At 41.7% G+C, this 25739-nt stretch overlaps 1 protein-coding gene across 1 annotated transcript in view; it reads right to left on the bottom strand.

Moving 5' to 3' along the window:
- The window catches only part of TRPC4 (transient receptor potential cation channel subfamily C member 4), a 245856-nt gene that overhangs the window by 3848 nt on the left and 216269 nt on the right, over positions 1–25739 (bottom strand). The window contains exons 6-9 of the mRNA XM_006028373.3: positions 22382–22695; positions 19373–19568; positions 16958–17152; positions 280–321 (exon numbers count right to left, since the gene is read on the bottom strand). Coding sequence (XP_006028435.1) covers positions 280–321; positions 16958–17152; positions 19373–19568; positions 22382–22695 — 747 coding nt within the window. The remainder of the gene's footprint in view (positions 1–279; positions 322–16957; positions 17153–19372; positions 19569–22381; positions 22696–25739) is intronic.

Below are 25739 nucleotides of genomic sequence, written 5' to 3'. Positions count from 1 at the left end.
CATCAAAATGGTCCTCCCCCTACCCCCCATGGAAATGTTTTTTTTTACTAAAATATTCTTTTGGGGAAAAAAATCCATAATTATGCAAAAAATCACAAATACTTCAAATGGTTTTGTTGTAAAGGAAAAAAGTGAAAATATTTTTGTGATAAACAAGATAAGGTTAGCATTTTCTATGTCATTTTTGGATTTTTTTTTTGGCTTTTGTAAACATTGATGTGAAAAATCACATTCTAATCAGCTCTTAAAATGACCAGAAATTAAAATATGGGTTTTTACCTGATATTGATGATGTCTTCTCAAATTATCAGCTGCGCGCCTCTGAAAAGAAAAATGTTTGAGATAATGAATGGTATTAATGGTAGTAAAACATTTACAGATGGTAGCCTGTAGTGCTCTGTATTGGGTTACTATTAATCAGGTGATCAGGAAGCCTGGTTCAGGCTCTTCAGATAAGTTCCCAGAGCTGGTGAAAGGCCCATCCTAGACAGGAGTTGAACAAGAGTGAGGGCTGTTAACATTAAAAGCACATCTACATTTTCTATGTTCTGACAAAAGAAGCTCTTTTCCAGCACCAGATAAATCATACTGGGAATGGGGGGCAGTTTTCGGTTCCCCTAAATCACTATCATGGGTATGTATATAGTGGCCATATCATTGACACAAATAAGATTTTTGCATTAAATAAAAATAAACTCTGCATAAAGGGAGAAAGTAGAGGGACCAAAATTATTATTCAAAGCTTGGAAAGTAGTTACATATAGCCCCCATGGATTCCATATAGTTTAAAAAGTGTATTCTACCACCATACCCCTACTTTATTCTTGCCTCCTCATGCCATGAAAGAAACTCCAAGAATCTATTCCACACTGTGTGAGAATGCAGTTTCTAAGAGCAACAGTAAGGTTGAGCTCTGAATTGATGAGCCATAGGTCAGACACAATACATAAAAGCGTATCTATATAACCAGAAGGACAATGACTTTGATATTTGACAAGCAAAAAAAAAAATGTTGGTAGGATGAAATGAGCTAAATCTAGCACTGTTTGTACTGAAATACCTAATGGGTTTCAGGAAGAATAGTAAAAATAATGTAATTTCTTGTTCAGCTGATAAAATAATTATGCCTTTAATAACAATTTGAGTCTTTGTTTTTTCTTTATTTTTGGGTGTGCCAAGTTAGTCGGAGAGATCTCCTTTGATTTTAACTCCTATGTTTGCAACCTGAAAAGTGCCTAACTTTTTTGGAAAATAAACTTGCAATGTTGTGTTGCCTTAACATGAAAACTAAGCACACAACCGGATAAAATACAACATAATTCTATAATAAATTAGGCACATTCATATACCCTCTACTGTGCTTGTATTGATGGACTAATCTGTAATTTATTTATGACTGGTAATTTTTCTATGGTAGTAGTTTCCAGTCTGTTCTTGGATTTGTCTCTTTTAACTTACTGCAATCATGATGAGACACTAGGATGGTGTAGGGCTTGGTGGAGGAATTGCATGCATTTAGCTTGTCTAAGTAAACACTGTAGGCAATGGCTTCCTAAGTGAGCAGCTTTGCTTTAGATTCGCTGTTGCTCTCCCAGATAAGATGTCTGTGTCTTATGTCAGTATATTGTGCATGCTAAATATATGTTGCAATACCACTCGTAACTTAGTTACCTCAAGAGTGGGGGAAATGCTTAGCATTTAGACGAATATGCCCAAAGTACAACATTTACAGTTGAAGGGATGGTGCCCTCCCCCACCCTACAATAAAGCAGGTTTTAGTTTTGCACTATTTCAAATTGGGCCACAAGATGGGGGTATCTCATTCCTGTTTAAGGGAAATCCCAAGAACATGTAAGTCCAGGGTGACAAATCTGACTTGCAGGTAATGAACTAAGAATCACATAAAGATATAACAGGTGCATGTAACTCTGGGTAAAGATGGTGAGCCTAATAAAGAAATAAATAAATAATTCTGCCTCCCACTTTGTAGAAAACACATCACCATGGATCACTTCTCTGACTTTATATTACAGTAAAATGCAAAATAAACACAGCAGCTGAATTTTGTCCCCATTTCAGCTCCTGCTGTTGAAGTACACGATCACATGAATCAGGCTGGTCTGATCTTGCACTAGCTGAAGTCAATAGCAATATTTCAAGCAGCACAAGACGAGGTTTTAGCACACAACACAGAAATGTGGGACTTTGGCGGACTGTTCTAACATATTTCATAGTTTCATAGTAGTTAGGGGTCAGAAGGGACCTGAACAGATCATCTAGTCTAACCCGTCACCACTGGTTGGAGCACATGCTGTGATCACACAACCCCAGACAAGTGTTCATCCAACCTCTTTTTGAATTTACCGAAGGTAGGAGTGAGGACCACTTCCCTAGGACGTTGGTTCCAGATCCTAGCTACCCTGACAGTGAAATAGTGCCTCCTAATCAACCTGAACCTATTCTCCAGCAGCTTCTGGCCATTGTTCCTTGTCACCCCAGGTGCTGCTGTAGGGAATAGGACTTTTCCTATTTGCTGCTGATCTCCCCTACCGAGTTTGTAGGCAGCTAGCAAATCTCCCCTCAGTCTCCTCTTGCTGAGGCTGAACAGGTTCAGGTCCCTCGGCCTTTCCTTATAGGGCCTGCCCTGTTGCCCTCCAAACAAGCGGGTGGCCCTTCTCTGAAGCCTCTCAAGGCAGGCCACATCCTTCTTAAAAGTGCAGTGCCCAGAACTGGACACAGTACTCCAGTTGAGGCTGGACCAATGTCGCGTAGAGGGGGAGTATCACCCCTCTGGACTAGCTTGAGATGCATCTTTGGATGCACGACAAGGCGCGGTTGGCTTTGCTGGCTGCTGTCTGGCATTGGCGGCTCATATTCATCTTGGAGTCAATAATGACTTCAAGATCCCTTTCTGCCTCTGTACTCACAAGGGGGGAGCTCCCCAGCTTGTATGTATGCTGTGGATTCCTTCTCCCCAGGTGCAGCACCCTGCATTTATCTACATTGAACCCCATCCTATTACCATCCACCCATTTCTGTAGTCTAAGTCTAATTGCAGCCTCTCTCTCCCTTCGAGCGTGCCTACTTCTCCCCACATCTTGGTGTCATTGGCAAACTTGGACAATGTGTTTTCGATCCCCTTGTCCAAGTCGCTGATGAAGATGTTGAACAGTGTAGGCCCCAGGACTGAGCCCTGGGGGACCCCACTGCTCACATCCCGCCAGGTCGAGTATGACCCATCCACCACCGCTCTGAGTGCGCCCCATCAGCCAATTTTTGACCCATCCAACTGTGCAGGCATCAATGCCACAGTCGCTCAGTTTATTAATGAGAATGGGGTGAGAAACAGTGTCAAAGGCCTTCTTAAAGTCCAGAAAGACTATGTCCACAGTGACACCATCATCCAGGGATTTAGTTATCTGGTCATAAAAAGCCATCAGGTTGGTCTGGCAGGACCTGCCTTCGATGAACCCATGTTGATTTCCCCTGAGCATGATCTCCCCTGCTGGCCCCTCACAGGTGTGCTCCTTGATAATTTTTTCAAGGATTTTCCTCAAGACCAATGTGAGGCTTATGGGCCTATAGTTTCCTGGGTCCTCCTTTCTCCCTTTCTTATAGATGGGGACCACATTAGCTAGTCTCCAATCTCCGGGCACCTGGCCCGTGGACCACGATCGCTCATACAGCCGGGCCAAGGGCACAGCAATGACCCCCGCCAGCTCCCTCAACACCCGTGGGTGGAGGGCATCAGGGCCTGGAGATTTAAAAACATCCAGCCCGTCCAGAAGATCCCCAACTACTTCTGCACAGACCTGAGGCCTGGCAGTACTGTCCTCAAGATTGCCCCTACTTGTGGTGGGAGAGCTGTCCTGTTCCCTGTCCAAGAAAACAGAGGCAAAGAACTTGTTAAAGATTTCGGCTTTCTCGTCTGGCGTAGCCACAAGGTTACCATTTGAGTCTAACAGGGGCCCTACATTACTCGGTGCCTGCTTCTTACTCCCAATGTATTTGAAGAAGGACTTTTTGTTGTCCTTAATCCTGGGCGCTAGCCTGAGCGCCACCCCCTCCTTGGCCTTCCTAATGGCCCTCCTACACTCACGGGCCAAGGAGGAGTATTCCTCCTTGGTGATAGCCCCTCTCTTTCAGTGGGTGTACGCCTCCCTTTTGGCCCTCAGGCATTCTGGAATGCCTTTGCTGAGCCATGGGGGTTTCAGAGCACTCTTACCCCGCTTCTTTCTCTCAGGGACTGTCACACTCTGAGCCTGGAGGATCGTCCCCTTAAGGTACGACCATCCCTCATGGATTCCCATATCCTCTACCTTTTATGCCCTCAGTGCCTCCCCCACTAATCTCCTAAATTCGTTGAAGTTGGCCCTTCTAAAGTCAGGGGCTGTAGTCTTGGTATAAGCCCTCAACACCCTGAGCTGGATGGTGAATTCCAGCAGGCAATGATCGCTGTCACCCAGGTAGTCAAAGACCTGCAGTCCCCTCACCAGGTCATCCCCAGTGGCCAAGACCATGTCCAGCAAGGCATCTCTCCTAGTGGGGCTGTGCACCTCCTGGATAAGGTAATTTGTCCATGTTGGATTTGTCCATGTAAATATTCCCAGAATATTTCTACTACAGCTACAATAGTCCTTTATTTATAGTACTAGAAATCTGAAGAATATGTTTGTGTGTGTGTGCATGCATACACATAGACACATAGATTTCATACATTTCATAGACATTAGGGCTGGAAGGGGCCTTGTGAGATCATTGGGTCCAGCCCCCTGCCCAAGGAGTAGCAAGTTAGCTAGGGTCAGATCACCTCAGCAAGATAAGAATCCAGGTGTTTCTTAAATGTATCCAGAGTAGCTGGAGACTTGGATGGTAAAGTTTTTCCTTATGTCCAGTCTAAAATGGTCTTCCACCTGGTTGTGACTGTTAGACCTTGTCTTACCTTGGGGTGCCCTGGTGAGCAAACATTCTCCCAGTTCCTGATGCACACCTCTTATATACTTATAGTCTGCCACCAAGTCATCCCTGAGCCGTCACTACTCTTGACCTCTAATCATGGATCTCTCTCTCCTCTGGACTCTCTCAAGCTTCTTCACATCCTTTCTAAAGAGTGGAGCCCAGAATTGGAAGCAGTACTCCACCTGTGGCCTCACCAAGGCTGAAAAAAGCAGGAGAATTACTTCTTGGGTCTTGCTTGAGATGCATCGGTAGGTGCAAGCCAGAGTTTTATTTGCCTTGCCAGCTGCAGCATCCCAGTGGTAGCTTATGTTTATCTTGTGGTCAGTCATGACCCCCAAGTCTCTTTTGGTCATGGTTCTAGTGAGAGTAGCACTGCCAAGCCTATAAGTATGATGTGGGATTTTTCTTCTGAGGTGGGGCACCTTGCATTTCTGTGTGTTGAATGTGATCAGGTTTTGATCAGCCCACCATAGAGCCTGTCCAGGTCAGCCTGAATTGTCAGCCTATCCTCTAGAGTGACTGCACTTCTCCATAATTTGGTGTCATCCATGAACTTAGCCAGTCCACTTCCAACACCTGAATCCAGCTCATTTATAAATCTATTAAAGAGTACCGGTCCGAGTATTGAGCCCTGGAGGACACCACTGGTCACTATGTGCTATGTTGACTTGGTTCTATCAACTACCACTCTCTGAGTCCAACCTCAGAGCCAGTTCTGCAGCCATCAGACCATAAGGATGTTGAGGCTGCAGTTCCCCAATTTTACCATGAGGACTTCATGGGAAATGAAGTCAAAGGCTTTTCTGAAATCTAAATATATGACATCAACCTCTTCTTCTTTGTCCAGGTGATGTGTCACTTGGTCATAGGAGAAATGCGGTTGGTTAGGCAAGACTTATCCACAATGAAGCCATGTTGGCTATCTCTCAGAATGTTGCCTTATGTTAGCCTGTTGTTGATGGTTTCTTTGATGATTTTTTCCAAGATCTTTCCAGGGATTAAGGTCAAACTGATTGGCCTGTAGGTTTCTGGATCTTCCCTCTTTCCTTTCTTGAAGATAGGCACCACATTGGCCCTCTTCCAATCTTTAGGCACCTCTACCAAGCACCACGAGTTGTCATATATCCTCAACATTGGTTGTGCTATGATGTTAGCCAACTCTTTTAGCACTCTTGTGTCCATTCCATATGTGCCAGCTGACTTGTGGATGTCCAGCCTCTCAAGATGTTCCCTCACAAGATCGTTGCCAATTATCGGTGTATGATTAACTGTAACCTGGTAGTCCTGAGTCCAGTCAGGCAGGGTGATCCCCTTGGGCTGGTGGAAAACCAATGCAAAGTAATCATTGAGGAGATTAGCTTTTTCCTGGGTCTCGGTTGTCAGCTGCCTCATTTGGTTCAGCAAGGGTCCGACGCTGCCCTTGTTTTTTTTCCGACTTCCCACATATTTGAAGATGAACTTTTTATTGCCCTTGATTCCGATAGCCAGCTTGAGTTCGGCTTCAGCCTTAGCTTTTCTAGTCTGCTCCCTATGGATATGAGCCAGTAATGCGTAATCCTCCTTAGTGGTACTTCCTGACTTCAATTCCTTATAGGCTTCTCTTTTCAGATTCAGGAGGTCAATGAGTTCCCTGGGGGTCTCCCAGCCCTTTTGCTACCTTTCCCATGGAACGGAATGGATTTCCCTTGTGCTTTTAGGGTCACGTCTTTAAGAAGCAACCACTCATCATGGACTCTCCTTCCTGTCAGATCATGGTCTCTCAGGGCCTCAACAACCAACCTCCTGAGCTTGTGAAAGTCAGCTTTCCTAAAGTTGAGGATTTCTGCATTGCTGACTGATTTGCCAGCTTTGCGAAGGATAGAGAAAGTGATCAACTCATGATCACTGTCACCAAGCTTCCCTTTGTTTAGGTCACTGATTAGATCATCCCCTTTGGCCAGTACCAGATCCAGCAGTATCTTACTTGTTGTCGGCCCACAGACCTCTTGAGTCAAATAGAGCTCATCACTGCAAGTGAGGAAGCTTTCCAGCTGATCAGATTAGGCTGAATGCTCTTCCCATGAGATGTCAGGGAGGTTGAAGTTGCCCATGCTGACCATGCCCTGAGAGTGTAGGACATCTGAAAGTGTCCTAGTGAATTCATGGTCAAGCTCTTCCTCCTGGTTAGGAGGTCTGTAATAGACTCCTACATTTCTATCCCCTTCACCACATTCACTCCATATTCTAACCCAGAGGGTCTCAAGTCACCCTCCTTGGTGCCAATCTCTGCTTATAGAGAAGTGTACTGCTCCTTCACATAGAGAGCTACAACCCTGCCCTTCCTTGCAACACAATCCCTTCTGTACAAGGTACAGTCATCAATAACTGTGGTCTAGTCATAGGTGGAGTCCCACCAGGTCTTCATTATCCCTATGAGATTGTATTCATTTTTGCTTAGCAGAAGGGCCAGTTTCTCCTGTTTGTTCCCCATACTCCTGGCATTTGTGTACAGGCAGCTAAGCCTTCCTTTGGAAGCCCTGGACTTCCCTGTCCTCTCATAAGAAGCCTGTTCTAGGGCTGGGGTAGGAGTGAGTTTCTTTGTGTTTCCCGACCACTGATTCTGTGGTTATCACTTCCAGGACTTGCACTAGTGATTGTCTGCCTGTCCCTCAGTGATCTTAGTTTAAAGCCCTGTCAAGCAGGTCAGCCATTCTGGCCAAAAAGAGCTTCTTATAATCAACTTGTATTCAAGGCTTCTGTTCTCATTGCCCTAATAAAATGCTCAAATTCCTCCCCATTTTCTTCCTCCTCACAGTAAAACAAATTCTCACTCATACCCTTTTGTAAACCACCTATTCAGTGCAAAGAGCACAGAAATCAGACATACATAGAGTGACCATAATCATTTGAGGGAAATCTGGGACAGGGTAAAGAAATCTGAGCCAGCAGAGGCTTCCAGGGGGTGCCAGAGTATGTGCACACACACACGGCCTGACTCCACAGCTCCCAGGAGTGGGGCCAGGTGTGACACACACACACACACCACACACACACACATGACCCTGTGGCTCCCACGAGTGGAGCCAGGCAGGGCAGCATGGGACACGCATACACATGTGCACACAGCCCTGACACACATGCACATATAGCCCTGACCCTGCAGATCCCCAAGTATACCCTGCTCCCTTGCTTGACTCTACTGGGCAAGCAACTCTGCTCAGAGCCCAGCAGAGTCCAGACCAGGGAACAACCCATTGACTGGGCTCCCTGGAGAAAACTGAAGCAAAAGTCCTGGATTGGCATGAACCTGCCCACACGTGCCTAGCTACTGAGTCAGGAGCCGCACATACGAGTGGGTTCCCACCAATCCGAGACTTTGGATTCCATTTTCTCTAATGACCAGAATGCTTAGATAGACTCTGAAATCCAGAACTGTCCTAGCCAATCTGAGACACATGATCATGCTAGACATACATCTCTCCCTCCTTACTTGTTGCATAACTTTTACTCACTTTAGTGCATTTGCCCCTTGCCTACCTCTCTTATGGTCCTATAGACACTCATAATAGTTTTCTCCTAACTCTGGCATCCCACATTAGGCTGAAAAGAGTGAGATGTGGGCCAGAGGTAAGTGAGGGTTTCCAACAGGGTAAGAATGGTCAATTCAGACCACAGAGCTGCCTTGCCTTCCTCTCTGAAAAACTTTCTGTGATCTTCCACATTACTACCCCCATCACTTCTCATCCCCACCGTACAAAAACAACCAAACAAACGAAACCCTAGGAAGATCCTATGAGTTATCTGTTAAAGAAATCACCAATTAATAGCTTCTAATTTTGATTGTCTTGTTTGTTCAGTAGCTTAAATTTAGATGGCCAAGGTGTGTATTTTAAGTTAAGACCCAGACTTTTGTAAATGCTGGCCCTGGTACCTGACTTGAGGCACTAAATACTTGCAACTGAAACTGAAGCCACTTTCTAAGTTCTTAAGACAATGTGTCAAAAACTGAGATCACAATCAATAATTTGTCCCTGAATCACTAAAACTAAAATTACATCCCAAAGGTAAGAATGTTTTCTTTGGATGGATTACATAGACTCTTTCTTCCCAGCCTAGCTATGGCTAAAACTTCCATTGGCACTTCATGCACAGCTTGCCTTTTGCTGTGAAGAAACCTAAATTAGGAAGAGTTGGAGGTTCAAGTTTTAACTTTTTAAATAAAGTTTAAAATTAATTCTGGTGCCATCAAGGTTGAAAACTTAAGAAAAAAACACTTATCAAACATTAACTCCCTAAAAAGGTGATGTTTTCCATAATTCTTTGTTTTGTGCTACACACAGACTTAGATCATTTTTAGTAATTCTTTCCTTTTAAATAAGAAAGTGAGAGAATCCAAGAGCCTTTGATTTAGGTTTTTTTTATGACTTCATTTTTCATTTAAGAAAAATTAACACTCAAAGCAGTAACTTAGCCATGTGGGTGATATGCTGCTGAAAACTGTAAGTCAAAAAGAGGCTAAGGGCAAAAAGTTAAACATATTTAATAACTGTAGTTTGGAAAGGCATGGTCTTGTGATTAAGGTACTGCACTGGGTCACAGGACACGTAAATTACTTTCCTGGCTCTGTCACAAATCTCTGGTATGATTCTAGGCAAGTCACTTAGTCTCTGGCAATCTTTAAATATCTGTGCCCTTTGTCACTAATTTACACTATATGGGATAGAGACTGTCTTTTGCTAAGTGGTTGTACATGGCCCAAACATAAAGGGCAACTAAGCTGATCTCATGGCTTCTAAATGCTACTTTAGTACCAGCAGTAATCATTCAACGCAATCTCCCTGTTCACACAGTTGCGAACCAGTCAAGCTTGGCAGAAAAATCTATTTAACCATCAGAAAAATAATGCTATATACTTTTTAAAGTTACATAATATTTTTTTTTTGGTCCATAGTTCTGGCCTATAAAAGTAGAGTTCAAACTGAAAGGTCTGTCCTTACCTTCAAAAAGCTGACTGGTCTGTGTTTATAATGCCTACAAATTTGTCTAAGTTCTGAGACATTATATTCTCCTTGGATACAATGATGTTTTGCAGGGCAAAGCTTCTCTCAGTGCTGCAGACAAAGCTTTTCCTTGGACTGGGCCAGGGGATTTCGGATTTAAAGCCAATAATCACGAAACACTTCCACTTTCCATTCCAAGTCTGAAGTGTGCTCTTTTGACTTAACCTTCACTAACACAGGCACATAGCATAACCAACATAAAATACACATATGAACTGAAATCATAATATATTTTTTCTCTTGGATAAAGAAAGATAAAAGAAGGAGGAAAGCAGGGACATTATATAACGGCTGGTATTCATATCAGGTAAGGCATTTCTTGAAGGGACTAGATGCTATAGTGATGATGGTGGTTAAAATAACTTGAACAGAAAAAATGAGTAACAGAAACATGAAATATTTATGGTTATCATATTGAATCCCTTCAAAATATTTTAAAATTTAAAGTTAGGGATGAGATATCTGAATTCTGGGGATTGATCAGATGCATAATACCCTCCCTGAAATTTCATCCAACATCAAGAAACAAATCTGGATAATGAAACATCTCAAAGATTTTGGTTAGCTGAGTGCAGCAATCTTGATATACCCCAAATGATTGGCCAGCCTGGAAAGTTTTGGCCTAAATTAATATAATTGTTCTACAAATTTGTAGTCTACTGGCAATAAATTTATCTCTGTTTGAGCTATGACATATAGCCAAAACAACAGTACATTGGGAATCTCAGATTTATTTTAAAAAAGTATTAATATCAGTTTATGTTATTAGTTAAAGACAATAATTTATATATCTTGATATGTCAAATAATAGGGGAAAACACTGTTGACATTTTAAAAGATAAAAGACTTCCCTCAACAATGGAGGCAAAGTGCTGGTAAATTATATTTGAACATTAGCTGCCTTTCTGCATTGTCTGGGAACAAGTTACACCTGTGAATGGAGTTGATCTAATTAGTATAGCTGAAGAGCCTGATGCTTCAAGGAAAAATCAAGCAATCGGAGACAGGTTTAGTAAGTAAACTGCCCTGTGTTTTCTGACCCCATCAAATCAGCTGCCACAGTAAAATGGACTCTGACAAAAACAGAGAACAAACATTCAAGAAAAATGAGAACTAACCAGGCAAACAGCCTGGCTGGTGCAGAGAAGTGTGTAGAATATTTATAGGTGCACCCTGCATGGCCCAATCCACTGCACTGAGGCTTGAGTCACCCTTTCTGGAAAGCACATGGCTCCTCATTGGAGGTGTGGGAGCAGCTTTTATGTTCTTCTAAATTCCACAAGTATTCAACAGGTAATAGCCTAAAAGGAGGGCTGGTTAGTCAGCCCCCAGAGGTGACTATACTGTTCATCTTGCTTTTTCTGCTGATGCTACTCATTTTTTAGGGCTGTACAACTAAACAACACTGCAGATGGTCCTTCCAATCAGTCTCTTCTGCAAGCATCTCTGTTCATGTTTACCTTAGTGAGAGAGAGAATAACTTCTACTCACGCTTCTGGCCACATATCCTCTGACAGCAGCTCTGTACATGTAGGTCAAAATTCTATTCTGCCAAAGTCTAAGGAATTCGCCTCCACTTAACCCAAAATATGCGTCTAGCTCAGGAAAACAAAATGATTCTATGCAGGGAGGTACAAATCTTTCAATGACTACCCTCCATCATGTACAGCCTCTATCATGTTGGGATCCCGCTGAATCCTGCTGGCTAATTATGCTGTGGGAGATGTCTTACTGGGATCCAGCTCTTCAGATGGACAGCAACACTGAATTCTATGAGAGTAAAGCAGGGGTGGGCAAAATGAGGCCCACCAGGCAATTCTATCCGGCCCATGGGGCCCCCCCAAAATCTAGAAAATGAATATTTATCTGGCCCTGGCTGCCTGTCATGTGGCTTGCCAAAACTCAGTAAGCGGCCCTCCACCCGAAATAATTGCCTGCCCCTGGAGTAAAGAGAGAAAGCTGGAGGTGGTACTAGCTCTTCCCATCTGTTGTCTAATTTAGTGGTTAAGGTACTTACCCAGAAAGTGGGTTGAACCTCAGGAGTTTTGAACCCACATCCCCTTATGCAGGAGAATATCCTGAGTGCTAGGCAGGACTGAGAACATTCTCCATCTCTCCTCCTATAGGTGGGCCACTGAGCAGCCAAACATAAAAATTCGTACTGCCAGAAGGAGAGCAAACCGAAGGAATCTTACCAAGTGAAATGAGTTTTGGCCCCTGCTGTTTATCCATTTTATCTAATTGCTTAAGCAAAAGGCTTAAAAAAAAAGCATTGGGAGCAGAGAGCAGGGGACCTGAGGGCTAAATTTGAGTTCTTCCACTTCTGTGGTTAAGTGCCACCAAGCTATTCAGCAAAATGCAGGCAACACCAATTCCCTTTTTCCAGTAACTCTTAATATTTCTCTGTTAAGGACATAGAGACTTTCTCAGACTGAGTTGGATCACCACAGAAGTTAGAGAGGTAAATGCTTATGAAGTTGTTCTGGACCACTTCTGAGCAAGAGCAGTAGTCTAAGTCTAATTACCTTATGAACTTTCTCAGGCCAAATTGAAGGTGGCCTAAGGAATCTAGGAATCCTAGGAGTTTTGTGGCTGCTAAGTAGCATGCAAGAGAATCATGTGTAGTGACTTAGCTGACTGCAAGTAACATGCGTGCCTCTTAGGCCACTGACAGATATTCAATTAACGGTGCAATGGGATCTAATCCACAATCCCAACAATCATGCCACCTGTAAACACACCCGCTGTGTACCATTTTTCTAAACTCCAAGCTGCTGGTGATATTTATAGGAGCTATAGAAGCATAAGTTATGTTTCTTCCCACTTACTTGGTATATCTACACAAGATGCTGACTGCGTAGTTGCTGAAAAATTCTGTGCCGTATTGCGTCACAGCAAAGATGGTGCTAATATGCTACAGTGCAGTATTATTAGGCTACTGTGCAGTAGTGTCACCTAAAAGACATTTGCTGGCTTGACTGCGCAGTAACTCCAGTTACACAGTACAGTTACTCCAGTTACTGCAGTTACTCCAGTTACAGTAGCATCTCATGTAGATGTGCCCACTGTGTCCCAAACAAAGCATAGATGGAGGCTTGTGAAACTAATACTGATTAAAATTTCCCATTAACATTTTTTTTTAAATCAAAAATGGAATTAAAAAAAAATGTTTTCTTTATTTCTCATGGAAATCAGAAAAAAAACCAAACCATTTTCTCCCTCTCGTTTTCATCACTCTACCCATTGGAAAGTGAGAGAAGGGTTGAATGAAAATAGAAAACACTAACACATAAGTATGTTGTTTCTTTGTTTCCTCATCAAACTTTTTCACAAGAAATTTTGGAAAAAATAATATTTTTTCAACATTTCATGCAAAAAGCCATGGCATTTTTATCAATGTTATTTGCAAGCCAGCTGGCTCTCTGACTACTTTTGACCACTTGAAATCAATCATGATAATGGAAGGCTGGGAGCAGGCATCACCCAATTCACACTTTTCACTAACTCTATTACTAAACCTATTGTAAGCATAATCCTTCCCCCTTTTCTCTTTTTCCCAGTTCTTATCTGCATTGCTTTCTTTTCCTTCTGTTGTTGCAACATGAATGATGGTGTTCAAGTTCTTCCCCGTTTCTCTAAGGGTCTTGTTAAATATTACGCTGTGAGCTGTACAAATGTTGATGGGTGTTATTACTAGCTCAAGTTTGAAGCAGTCACTCTTCAGGACAGCAGGGGCCTGGAGGACTGACTGGTAAGAATCCCTCCTACTCCCATTCCAGGCTTTCCCCCTGCTCCCAGGGCTCCCCCAGTTCTCTCTCACCCCTGGTGCTCCCTTCCTATCCTTTGGGGCTCCTCCCTGCTCCCCACACCTATGGTTCCTCTTTCCTTCCCATATGCTTACTTGTGGCTGCACACATTGTTTGTCCCAGGGAAACAGGCAAGGAAGGGTTAATCCGTCTATGTGGCTACAGGGACAGGGAGTTCAGGCAGCCACAAGCATGGGGCAGAGGAGCAGCGAGCAGGGATTTGGGTGCTGGGGGAGAACAGTGGCCTAGTCCAGGCCAATGGGAGAGATGGGGTGAGTGGGTTGTTTACACTAAGGTGTAGGCTAGAGTGGCTACACCTAGTGTAGCACAAACTGGGTATGGGTAGCACAAATTAGAGACAATCTTGCCCTGGTGTAACTGATATAACTTTGTAACTTTGAGCTGCATATTGAGTGCTTAAAACTAGTCTCAGGTGTTAATGTGTGGACAATCCAAGTGCTAAGAGGTCCAGGCACTGCCCAAAACAACTGTCACAAGGCCCTAAATTCAATCCTTTCCCCCCATTTTTTGTCAGAACTGATCTTTCTTTGCCACTGCATTTTTATGTCCACTTTAATGTCCCTCAGTCTCTTTTTCTCTGTGTGTTTTGTTTCCTGCAGTCTGTTTCAGTGTCCTTTTTCGTGACACCAGTGTTTCCCTTTCTGTGGGTTTCTCTTTCCTTCTAGGCCTTCCTCTTCTTGGTCTTCCTTTTTTTACTACGTACATCAGTGGCAGTGAAACCAAGCATATTCTCCCTTCATGATGCAAATGCTGTCCCATAGAGTTATGGATTTGAAATATGTGTAAGACCATGTCTTCCCTAAAAGTCCATTCATCCATTCATGGTATTTGGACTAGTTTCACCTGAACTGTCACAGCATGTCTATCACATGTCCATCACTTCTGCATGCTTTTTTCTGTGTGTGTGTCCACCCAGGAAAAAATTGTTATTGATTAAAGTGAATAACAAGGTGAGCCTGTACTATTATTTACTTGTCATTGGTTTGGAAGAGAAAACAAAGACAGAGAAAGCATTATATATGAGGAGAACAACTGGGAAAATATGTAAGTACACACCATCTCCTTCACCTCCATGTAATTGCCCTTTTCTCTGTTCTTTGGGTAAAAAACTAGCACCAGTGAAGTTGGCAGGAATTTCGTCCTTGAGTTCAGGGGAGCCAGAATTTCATTCCTTGTGTCTTCCCTTTACTTATTGCAGATATTTACAATCGGGCAATTGTATATCCGACCATATCACAATCTTTAAGGCATTTATTCTTGTCCTAAATCCTGGATCATGCTTTACCTCTCTTGTGGTGCATCTACACGTGTACTTTACTGTGGAGCTGGCTAATCAGCTCTGCAGTAAAGCATCACTGTCTACATATGTGCCTTTATTAGATCACAGTAAATTAACTCTGTTGTAGGATAGTACTGTCCAGAACAAAGTACTATCCCACAACCGTCATTTAGTACGCCAAAACACATGTGTGAACAGTGACCTGGACTAGCAGAGGCATGAGGGTGCTACAGTACAGGGGCTGCCTGCCAGCTAGGCCCACAGTGTAGCACACTTGTGCCCCAGCCAGCTACTCTGCAGCATTGTAAACCTGGGCAGAGCAGCCTAAACTGGCTGCCCCACTCCAGCTCAGTGTGCTGTGGCCCTGGCTGAACTGCACTGGAATGTATTGCTATGTGCTAAATGCACGTGTAGATGAACCCTGTGTGTCTCTTTCCAGCCTCCTTATACTCCCTCCCCTTTCCTTATATTCTGTATACTACAATTCTGTGCTGAAAGGAAATAAAGTACTTGTCTTATCCATCCTAATAGACAGTAAAAGAAGAAAAATATTGCTATTTGCATCCAGTCAGTTCCTTCCCATTGAAGAGGTCTCCCCTGTAATGTGAAATTCTCAAATAATTCTGTAAGGACAAACCTATGATAGTAAAAACTTTATAGTTCATTATTTCATATTCTTTATATACTGCATTATGTCTCTACATACAGGTATCACTGACACACTGTAATCAAACATACAGCCACAATACAGCATATAAAGAATATAGATTCTGCCACCTCTATCTTGAATTGCTATTTGATGCATCACAGTCATGTTTTTATGCTTACATTTTATAACTGTGCGATGATTTTATCTTGCTAATCAAACCACCTATCATGAACCAGCATGGTGACAAGATAACACACCATAATTATTCTGTAAGCTGTATCCAGACCATATAAGAGGGAAGGGTATGTCTACAGTGCCTTCCTGCTAAGTGAGGCACCACAGTCAAGGATCAAACCCTAACCACTCTGACCTGCTCAGCTTGTGACCAGCTTCAGCACTTAAGCAGAGCAGATGACATGGCATGCCCCAGTGCAACAGAGAAGCTGAGAGTGAAGCTGGAACATATACTTAGAACTTATCTTAACCTTCTCTTTGCATCTAATTGCGGGACTCCATTATGTGCTGAGAGGGTTCAAATGGATAGCGTTTGATTTTCAATAGCAGTCCTGGGCTTCGCAGAAAGACAGGACAGACATACCTTAAGGACTGGGGACAGAAATTACATAAACCAATATATGTGATTGGAAACAGGTTCAAATCTGTAACACAGCAGAAGTTCAGTGAACATAAACCACTTTCAAAATGGCCAAAACCAGTTTAAGATAAACCTGGATGGATGTAGCATCAGACTTAAATGATTTAGGTTAAGTTAGTTCATTGAATTAATGTCCCAGATCCCCTCCAGATTAGAGTTAACTCAGTCTCCAGGGATGCTTTGTACCTCCCCTGAAATCCCCCTTCACAGGGGGCGGGGGGTGGCTAGCTTTGGCCCAAGCTGTCTGCTCTGGCAGAGCAGGGAGCCAGAGAGGCATACTCTAGCATTCCCTGGATTCTGACCTGAGCCACTGCAGGCATGTGGCTGCATTTCCAGAATCAAAAGTGAATGTCTGTTCACTTTCTTATTGGTTCAATCTATGCAGTTTAGACTAACCTGCAAAGATTAAATTGATTCAGCCTCCATTTTTTTGATTGTCTGTACTTAGCCAAGATATTTTTTTCCAGCTCAGGAAACCTGAGAGACTGTCCTTTTATCTACCCTACTGTCTTTCTGTATAGATAACAAACAGGATGATTTATTCCTTACCCCTATTGTTCCAAAACTTTCAGGTTTCCTCCGGATCTTTTTCTTGCACAAGTGTCTCCACAGCCATTTAGTCAAATACCAGAGAGACTTTGGGCTTGGTATGACATTGAAAGGAGTGGGTAGAGTTCCTCCTTCTTCAAAGTAACTCATCCAAAGCTTTGTACGAGCAAATTTCCACTCAATGTCTGCATGATCCTGTACAGAAAAATATGACAACAACTGACAACCTGCTAAATTAACAAGATAAAAACATCCTCCTCCAAGGGGTTCCTAACCTAAACCCAAACATATCTTGAAAAACGAATTAAATTACTTGTAGAAAATCAGCCAACTTTTTTTATGATATAAAGTTTTCAGTACAGAACTTTACTTTTTCTATCCTGGTAAACAAATTCTTTGAATATTGTGTCACCTTTATTTTTTCTTCCATTGGTATATAGTTTTAAAATGATTAAACATGGATCAGGCAGCAGAAGATAATAAAAAATCACTGTATTATCATTTGAACATGTTCTGCAGAGGGTACTTCCCTGGCTTTGCAGTCTGCTGGGTTCTGGCATCAGAGAAATGGAGTCTAAGTAAATCCCATTTGTGGGGGGTTCAGTGATTGCCACCTTGAGAAATCATAAGACAGAGTTCCTCAAGAGAAACTGGCTTGAAAAGAATCCGTTATTATTTTTAAATGTCATTTTAAATGTACCCTGGCCATATTTCTAAATATGCCCCATTTAAAAAATTTCAAATTTATTTTTTAAATTATGAATACTGTTAATGTTGAAAATAATTTTGTCTGATATATGTCTCTATATACCTAGACTGGAGGGAGAGACCCAGCTCTACTCAAGGTTCAGAACTTGAACTCTTTTATGGAGTGAAGCTATCAGCCATTTTCCTTAGAAAACAGAGCCACAAATAGGAACCCCCACACCCAATATTACAGTGGTTATGAAACTCCCTTGGGGTGTGAATCTCCTCTCTGCCTGATTTGGACAGCTCTCCCAAAAGATCTTCCTAACCCCTGGATTAGGAGATGAACATTTCTTAATCCCCCTGGGGACTGTTGCACTTTGTATAAATAACAGGTGGTATCACTGGGCACTTTTACACAATGTCTGGGGGTGGGAGAAGGCAGCACATTAATTAGAATGGTTCTACAAGCCTTTCTAATTTCATAGATTTCATAGATACCCAAGCTGATCATACCTCTGCTGCAGTACAGATAAGCATTGATTCTCTTTGTTAATCTGAGGATCTAGTGACAAACACTTCTATTTTTTTCCCCTGAATTCTAATTTGTGAAAATTTGAAAATGTTTGGACACCTCTAATTATTACTGATCCTGTCCAGGGATCAATAATTTAATCTCACTCATAGATTGTTAATAAAAAGTAAACCCAAAGCTCTTGTGCAGCCAAAGAAAGAATTTTCATTAAGTGAGAAAACATGAATAATGAAAGAAAATCTATAGCTCTCTACTTCATCTTGTTGATGGGTCATCACATCCAACTCTCTTGCACCTTTGCATGCACTGTTAGCAGGAGAATTTGTGGAATTCATACATGAAAAGTTCTCCAAACATGTGAACACATGCTGTTTTCAAGAACTCTGTTCTCTACTATAAGGAATTAGGACGTGTCTGGATTAAAAAATAAGCAGGAGGTGGAGGAGGAATTATTTTTATGACTTACAAGAGCACTAGAAAGTTGAAGCAATTTCCTTGTGGAGTGAGTGGGTGTTTCCTTCACAAAAGAAAGAAGGCAGAAGGTAGGCCTGAGTAGCACCTTGAAGACTAACTGTTTCAGAAAAGTATGAGAAGCAACCTACTTCATCAGATGCTAAAGAAAGAAGGGAATTTTTGCAACTATATTTATATGCTTATGTAAATTACAGAGATTTTTTTTTAATTGGCTAAAAATAACTGAACACCCAGGCCACATTGATTTTATCCTTTATGCTCTACAAGAATTGCTGTACCTAGCACTAAACATTGATTGGGCTTGCTGTCTGGGAAATCATAGGCTTTTAACGGTTAGTCAATCTGAAACATGAATGAAAAAAACCAGACATAGAACAGCTTCTTTTAGATCTGTGTTTCTCAGGGCAGATCTTAGAATAGTCAGGGGAGTGTTGACATCCATATATGTGGACAACATCCCTGATACACCTTCTATACCCACTACAGAATTTGCACCTCAGGGCTAGTTCTTCACTGTTCAAAATTCGGAGAAAATTATTTTGTGGCCAAATCAGTTGTTTCCCAGTCTGTTTGTCCTTCAAGGTAGTGCGATGGAACATGTGAAAGAATCTGTGTATATATTCTATATTTAAATGGAATTTATTGCCAGAAAAACAGGATGTGAGAATGGAGAGAAAATGCTTATTGCAAATGATTAAACAATGAGAAATATAACTTACGGCAATGAGCTGATAAGAATTATTCATCATGGCTATCAGCATGTTGAGCAGAACAACCAGAGAGATGACATTATAGGTTCCAAACATAGTGGCCCCAACAAATTCAGTAAATTCATGCTGTGCTTTCACATTGGTCACATAGAGGTTAATGAGTCCAAATATAGACCAGAAGAGTGATTGCAATGTTTCAAATAATCTGAAAAACAAATAAAAAAGTATTGCCTGATAACAGCAAATATACACACTCCTAAATCTTTCCCCAAATACACAGCCAAAGGCCTCTGTGACTGTGGAGGACAGGATTTTGCCCAGTACAGAGACAAATACATAACTTTTTAATTTTAGTCATAGAGGAAACTATGACTAAGGGCATCGTCACATGTTACTTTTAGGTTACACAGAGAGCTCTTAACAGTTGTTTATCTACACGTTAAAATGGGAAGACTATTTTTAAGCACCCTTTAATCATTTTAAAATTATGTCATTCCAGGGTGGATTTATCTGTGATCTGTGTTACTCAGCTTATGTTACAGTAACATGTGGCACTTCACAGAGATAAGGTGACCAAATATCCATCCTCCAGCATCCCAGGAAGCAGTTTCCTTTCCCTAAGCCCTCCTGTTCTGTGTGGCTACACTTTCTACCCCTGGAATAACTCCCCGCCTCCCCCAGGAGTGTAACCAGAATAAGCAGCCTATGGAGCACACAGTGCCAACTAGCCAGTTAGCAGCCACTTCACTACCTCCAACCTAACCACCTTCAGCAAAGAAAGGATGAGTCAAAGGCTGTTGCCTTGGACCCCATCTAGTGGCAACTCACAGTTGTGGCCCTAGTCACACACTAGTGGTAAATCACAGTTGCCATTAGACTTCATTGTACATCCATCTAATTGTAGCTACTTGTCTTTACAGAAGGTCTGCAGAAAGGAGATCAATGTTCCTTCCACACATACTTTTTTGAGATTTTCCACAAATGGCTAGTCATATAGGGCTTTGACACAAGAATTATAGCAAAATGCCATAACTACTGTATATTAGTAAAGGTGTTAGAATACAATGACTTAGGTAAGGTTTTAAATAGTTCTTTAAAAATGTGTCACAAATTAGAGAGAACACTTTAAATGCAGGAGACGAGCTAAATATGGCTCTGAACTCATCAGGCAAGAGATTAAGAGTTTGATGCAAGCTGGAAGTTGAAATTGTAAGTAGAGAATTAGGATTCATTACACGTAGCTTGGAGTTTAAACTGTTTTCCATGATATATCTGATGAAATAATACTGTTCCTTTTCAAAGTGAAGGAAAATAAATAACTGGAAGTTATCATTATTTAATTTTAAGAAGACACATGTAGTGATTGCACATTTAGAAGAGATCCAGTTTAAACAGCCTTGCATTCAGTGTCAATGGTAGTTTGCACTGAATTTTTTTCCTTCACTTGGTTCACTGAATCTTGTGTATCCAATTTATCAGCCATAAAACGAATCTTGATTTCTAAAATATAAATGGTGTCATCTTATGAATAACACTAATTTTAACAATCAGGCATAGACAAAAGGCTAACAAGATCTGTCTGTAGAGGCAAACCCTAAGGTGGTTAAGTATTTTGTGGCTAAAATTATGCTGTTGTCCCCCCCCCCCCCCCCCCTTTTTTTTTTTTTTTTTTGGGGGGGGGTTGTTTTTTTTTGTTTTTATTAGTTCTTACCATTTTTAGTGTAATTAATTCTGCAAATTTCACCCTGGTATAGAATAAATGTTATCACAGACTCATATGACTATTAACAGTAGCACAATGATGGGTGTATGAGCAGGGCACTGCCTAAGGGAAGTGTTGAAATGGAGCTGCGGGGTGTCCTACCCCTTCTGCCCCCTGGAACCCTGCACCTTTCCTGCAGTGGCTCTGGCTCTGGCAAAAGGAAGGGCAGAGAAGCAGCAGCAGCATGCATGGCAAGAGTAGCGGCTGGTGGTTTGCTGCTACTAGAGAAGAATCACCTCTTTTTTTGCTGCCAGAAACAAGGGTTTAAGTGGCCACTCAACATATATGTCCGCAGCAAAAAAAGGAGGTGACTCCTCCCCCAGTAGCCGTGAAACTTCAGCTGTCCTGCAACATTGCTGATCAGGGTGCAGTACTAGCCAGTTACACCTTTGACTATTAATGTTTGCTGGATATAAAATTGCAGCTAAGAACTTCAATCAGAGAGCAGCATTCTCTTATAGTAGGTGCTGTATAAATGGAGATAAAAGACAGCCCCTGTCTCATTGAACTTATTACTTAAGTGAAGAAAGGTGAAGTTATACATTACATTTAGACCACACTAAGCCTGTGGAATGATAAGTAGTGTTCAAGTTACAACATTCACATTAAGCGTTAATATAATTTCTTCCCTACATAGCTCTAACTTGCCACAAGAGCTAGGTACAGACATTCAAAAAGATCAAGGCGGAATTGCTCTAAGTTCCACAGTTTTCGGTAAGTGGAGTAGTTTAGATCAGTACCGAACAGAACACACATTTGCCCTTTGGTGGGGGGTACAAATCTTGGACCGGGTTCTGCCATTTTTAAACCAGTCTCTGTGTGTTGAACTTCTGTTTTGAGTACAGACCGGTTTCCAATCACTTATGCCGATAAAATGTAATATCTATACCTCGCCTACAGGGTTAGAAAATAGGGATGTGGTTAGGAGCCAGGACACCCGAGCACTATCCCAGCTCTAGATGGGGATGAGCTGCGAACAGTGTTTCCTGGGATGCTGGAAGATTAAAAATTGATTGTTTTATCTCTGTGGAATGAACTGAAATTACCTTAATATGAGCTAGATAGCATGGCCCAGAATTAACCTTTGCCTGATGTGGCATAACATTGAGATACTCAGAGGGCACTTAGCAAGCATTAACAAGCTTTAATGAGCTTATGTTTTAAGTCCCTTTGATATGGTCTAAGTATAATGTATAACTTCACCCTAAAGTATTAAACAAATCTAACAAAAATAGAACTGGAAAGTTTTCACTTACGTTGAAAATGCATTATTCTGCTTTTCACATCGAATGCCTTTGCAGCTTTGATTTTCCTTTGTTTCATAATAGAAGTACAGCTGGTTCAATCCATTTGCAAAAGCAAGCAGCACAAGGCAGTATATGAACAGAAACTTCAAAATGTCCAGTAACATTCTTCCTAGAGATATTTGTAGAGGTCCCAGGTGAGAATTTGCAGTGAATAATGAGATCAAGCGCAGGGAGCTAAAGATATTTGCAATTGCAAACAATGCCTCAGCCACCAAAGTAGGGTGCCACATATCCCAGTATTCTCGTGGGTGTAACCCACTGTACTGGAAACAAAACAGAAAAGAGAAGGTTATTTTTCTGTTTGCATAATGAAACCAAAATGGTCCAGCCATCCTGCTCAGGCACCAATAGTATGAAAAGCATGGAATGAAGAGACAAACTAGACATACCACAAAGGAAATTACAATCTTAATAGAACAGATAGGAGAGTTTTGTATGTACTCAGAATCTTTGTCTGAAGGATGGTTTAATGCTAGGCCTTTTGTGTTTTGTTTTGATTTTGTTGCAATGAAAGGAACACATCTGACCTTTCTGCTGTTAATGTCTGTGAGAGACAATAGAAAAGTAACTCTTGGCATAGCTATGCAGAAAATTTATGGTAGTCTGACATTCCAGAAATGTTGAAATTTAGGACTACAATGTCAGTGAGACTCTTATGAGTAAGGACTTAATTTATAAAAATGTGATGGATCAAGGCCTGGATAATCACTGCAGAGTTGCAATAAATGACATACATAAAGAATGTGAATGGAATGTAATCAGTGAAAATATCTAATTGTTCTTCCTTTGAGCCAAGCTTACCTCTGACTGATCATTAAAACTGAATCTTTAACATTCCAAGCCTATCACTGGATTCCATGGAGATGAAAGCTGATAGTTTCAAATGAAGCCTTTCTACATATTATTACCTACTTCTTATTTACTGAATATTGTTATTATGTTCTTTCCTTAAATAGGATAACAGAAACTATAATCCTTGTCCGGAGGTGCTTTACAGATTAAATCCAAGGGACAATAAAATATACACACTGAACAGAAAAAAAGGACCAGAATGTAATCTATTTATTCATTTTATGCTATATTGTATCTATCTACATATTTACATTGCCCTCAATGCACAAAAGTACCTCTATATCTTGCAAACATTGATGGTTTTAATCTTCATAATACCTCTGTGAGGCAGGGAAATGTTATCTTCATTATACAGATGGTAACTGAAGCACAAAGTAGAATATGAAGTATTCCTAATACTGCTATTCAGAAAATCCCAGAAGAAAAAAAGTACAGTAGAGTCCCACCTTTATTCTCTCAGTAACCTACATGAACTCTTTTCTCAGTTTATAGGTCGAAAGATGTTTTTGGTCCCACACAATGTTCAGGTTGGAAGTGTCCCCAGTTCAATCTGTTGGAGGCTTACCCTAATTCCCTGTCCATTAGACCATACTTCCTACTTCAATTACCGAATGTTCAGAATTAAGCATCAACTGACATAATGGAACCAATACAAAAATAATCTGCTACCTGAATCACTAACCATCAGTTCAGTTGTGACTGCAGAACTTTAATTACTTATGATGAGAGAAAAAAAGATGGATCATGGCTGAATTTGCAATGCTAGCTAGGTAAAAAAAGACTTTTTTTTTTTCTATAGCAATATATAGAATAAATTATATTCTACTGTAAATTTCCATGATGACTTAAAGACCTATTAATAATAATCATACAATCTACTAAAGGGTTGACTCTATCAGATTGACAGGAAAAGAGACAGGACAAACTGTTTAGGGAAGAGATAGAGAGGTTTGAGGGGAAATAAATAAGATACAAATAATGAATGTAATAACGAGATTTTTTATGACAATATTTGAAGATGGAAATAGAGGAATCTCTTTGTGGAAGGGAACTGGAAGATTTCCAAGTGCCAGGGTTATAAATGAAGTGTTAAGCTGAAGAGGTGCGGAAATGAAGAGAGTGGGAACAAAGGTGAATTGGGAGAAAGTTAGGGTCTTGTCAGACTTTACGCTATATGCCGAATAAATGTTAATCAGCTTAGTGTTATTTGGCTTAGTGAAGCAGTCACAAGAGAAAGTGAAAAACCTGCTCTGGCTGCCCCTCACCTGCACAGCTGTGACTTACCACTAGAGGTTTGGTGAGCAGGGGCAGGACTAGGAGCTGGGGGAAGGACAGACTTGCTGCTCCTGCTTGGCAGAGCAAGTGCTTTAGCCCTGGAGTGCCTGGCAGCCACAGTATGCCCTGCCACCATTTGGACAGCTCTGCTCCTGGCAGCGTGAGCAGCGGTGGGAAGCACCATGGCCACCAGGTGCTCCAGGACTGTGGTGTTCACTTTGCCAGGTGTCTCCAGGAGTCAAGACACTGTGCCCAGCCCTGCTGTACCTAGTATCCTGCGCTCACCCACTGCTTTCTGGGATGCTGGAGGCCTTCAGCTTGGGTGGAAAAGCTGTGGAGAGTGACCACATGTTAATAGAACAGGAGAAAATTAGGCAGATTTCAGATAATACTGCCCTAGAGTGGCACACCATTAAGATGAATAATGAGTGCTTTAAGCCACTTAAAAGGTATTAACATGCAACCAGTCCAGGTGTTAAGAGCTTGTTTTTTTTAAAATAAGGAATATGAAGGAAAGAACTGAAAATGACCTGAACAGATTGAGCCTGGTAGATGGGTAGCCACTGAAAGAGTAGGAAGGTGGTAGGAGAGGAGGGGAAGAAAGATATGCACAATTTTGCAGAGGGAGGATTTGAGAGATGGAGTTTCAGAAGGGCACTGGAGTCAGGCTTCAGAGGATCCTACCCCTAGCTCTGTTGAAAGAAGATTCCTAAGCTCTGATGAGTAAAGCAGAAAAGAAGGAAGTGGTGCCACCCCTCCCCCATTTATTCAATAGCCAGAAATTAGAGCTGGGATGTGCCACAAGACTGTGTGCTACTCTAAAAGTTGGATGTGGAAATTGTTTAGATGTCATATTTGGACCACATGTGAGCAACATAGGTAATCAGTTAGGCTTTGTCCTAATCTGAATCAGTATAAAATGATACCCCACAGCAAACCTGATTCTTAGGGTACTTGTACACATGATGGTCATCACAATGTACACGTGACAAAAATGCAATTTGAGTGGCTTAATGGTGCCATGCATTACACATGCACCAGTTTGGGGGGTTTAAAATGACTTTGCCTCATTGCAAACTAAACTACCTCTGGATGTAGTTCAGTTTGCAAAGTTGCAAAGTATGATGATGCAGCTGTCAGCTCACCTCCCAGCTCCGAGAGATGTGGGCAGGCTCCTCAG

This window comes from Alligator sinensis, unplaced genomic scaffold (genome assembly GCF_000455745.1).
Source record: "Alligator sinensis unplaced genomic scaffold, ASM45574v1 scaffold413_1, whole genome shotgun sequence".
Lineage (NCBI taxonomy): Eukaryota > Metazoa > Chordata > Crocodylia > Alligatoridae > Alligator > Alligator sinensis.
Note: the sequence above shows the minus strand (reverse complement) of the source record. Positions and strands in the feature narration are given on the sequence as shown.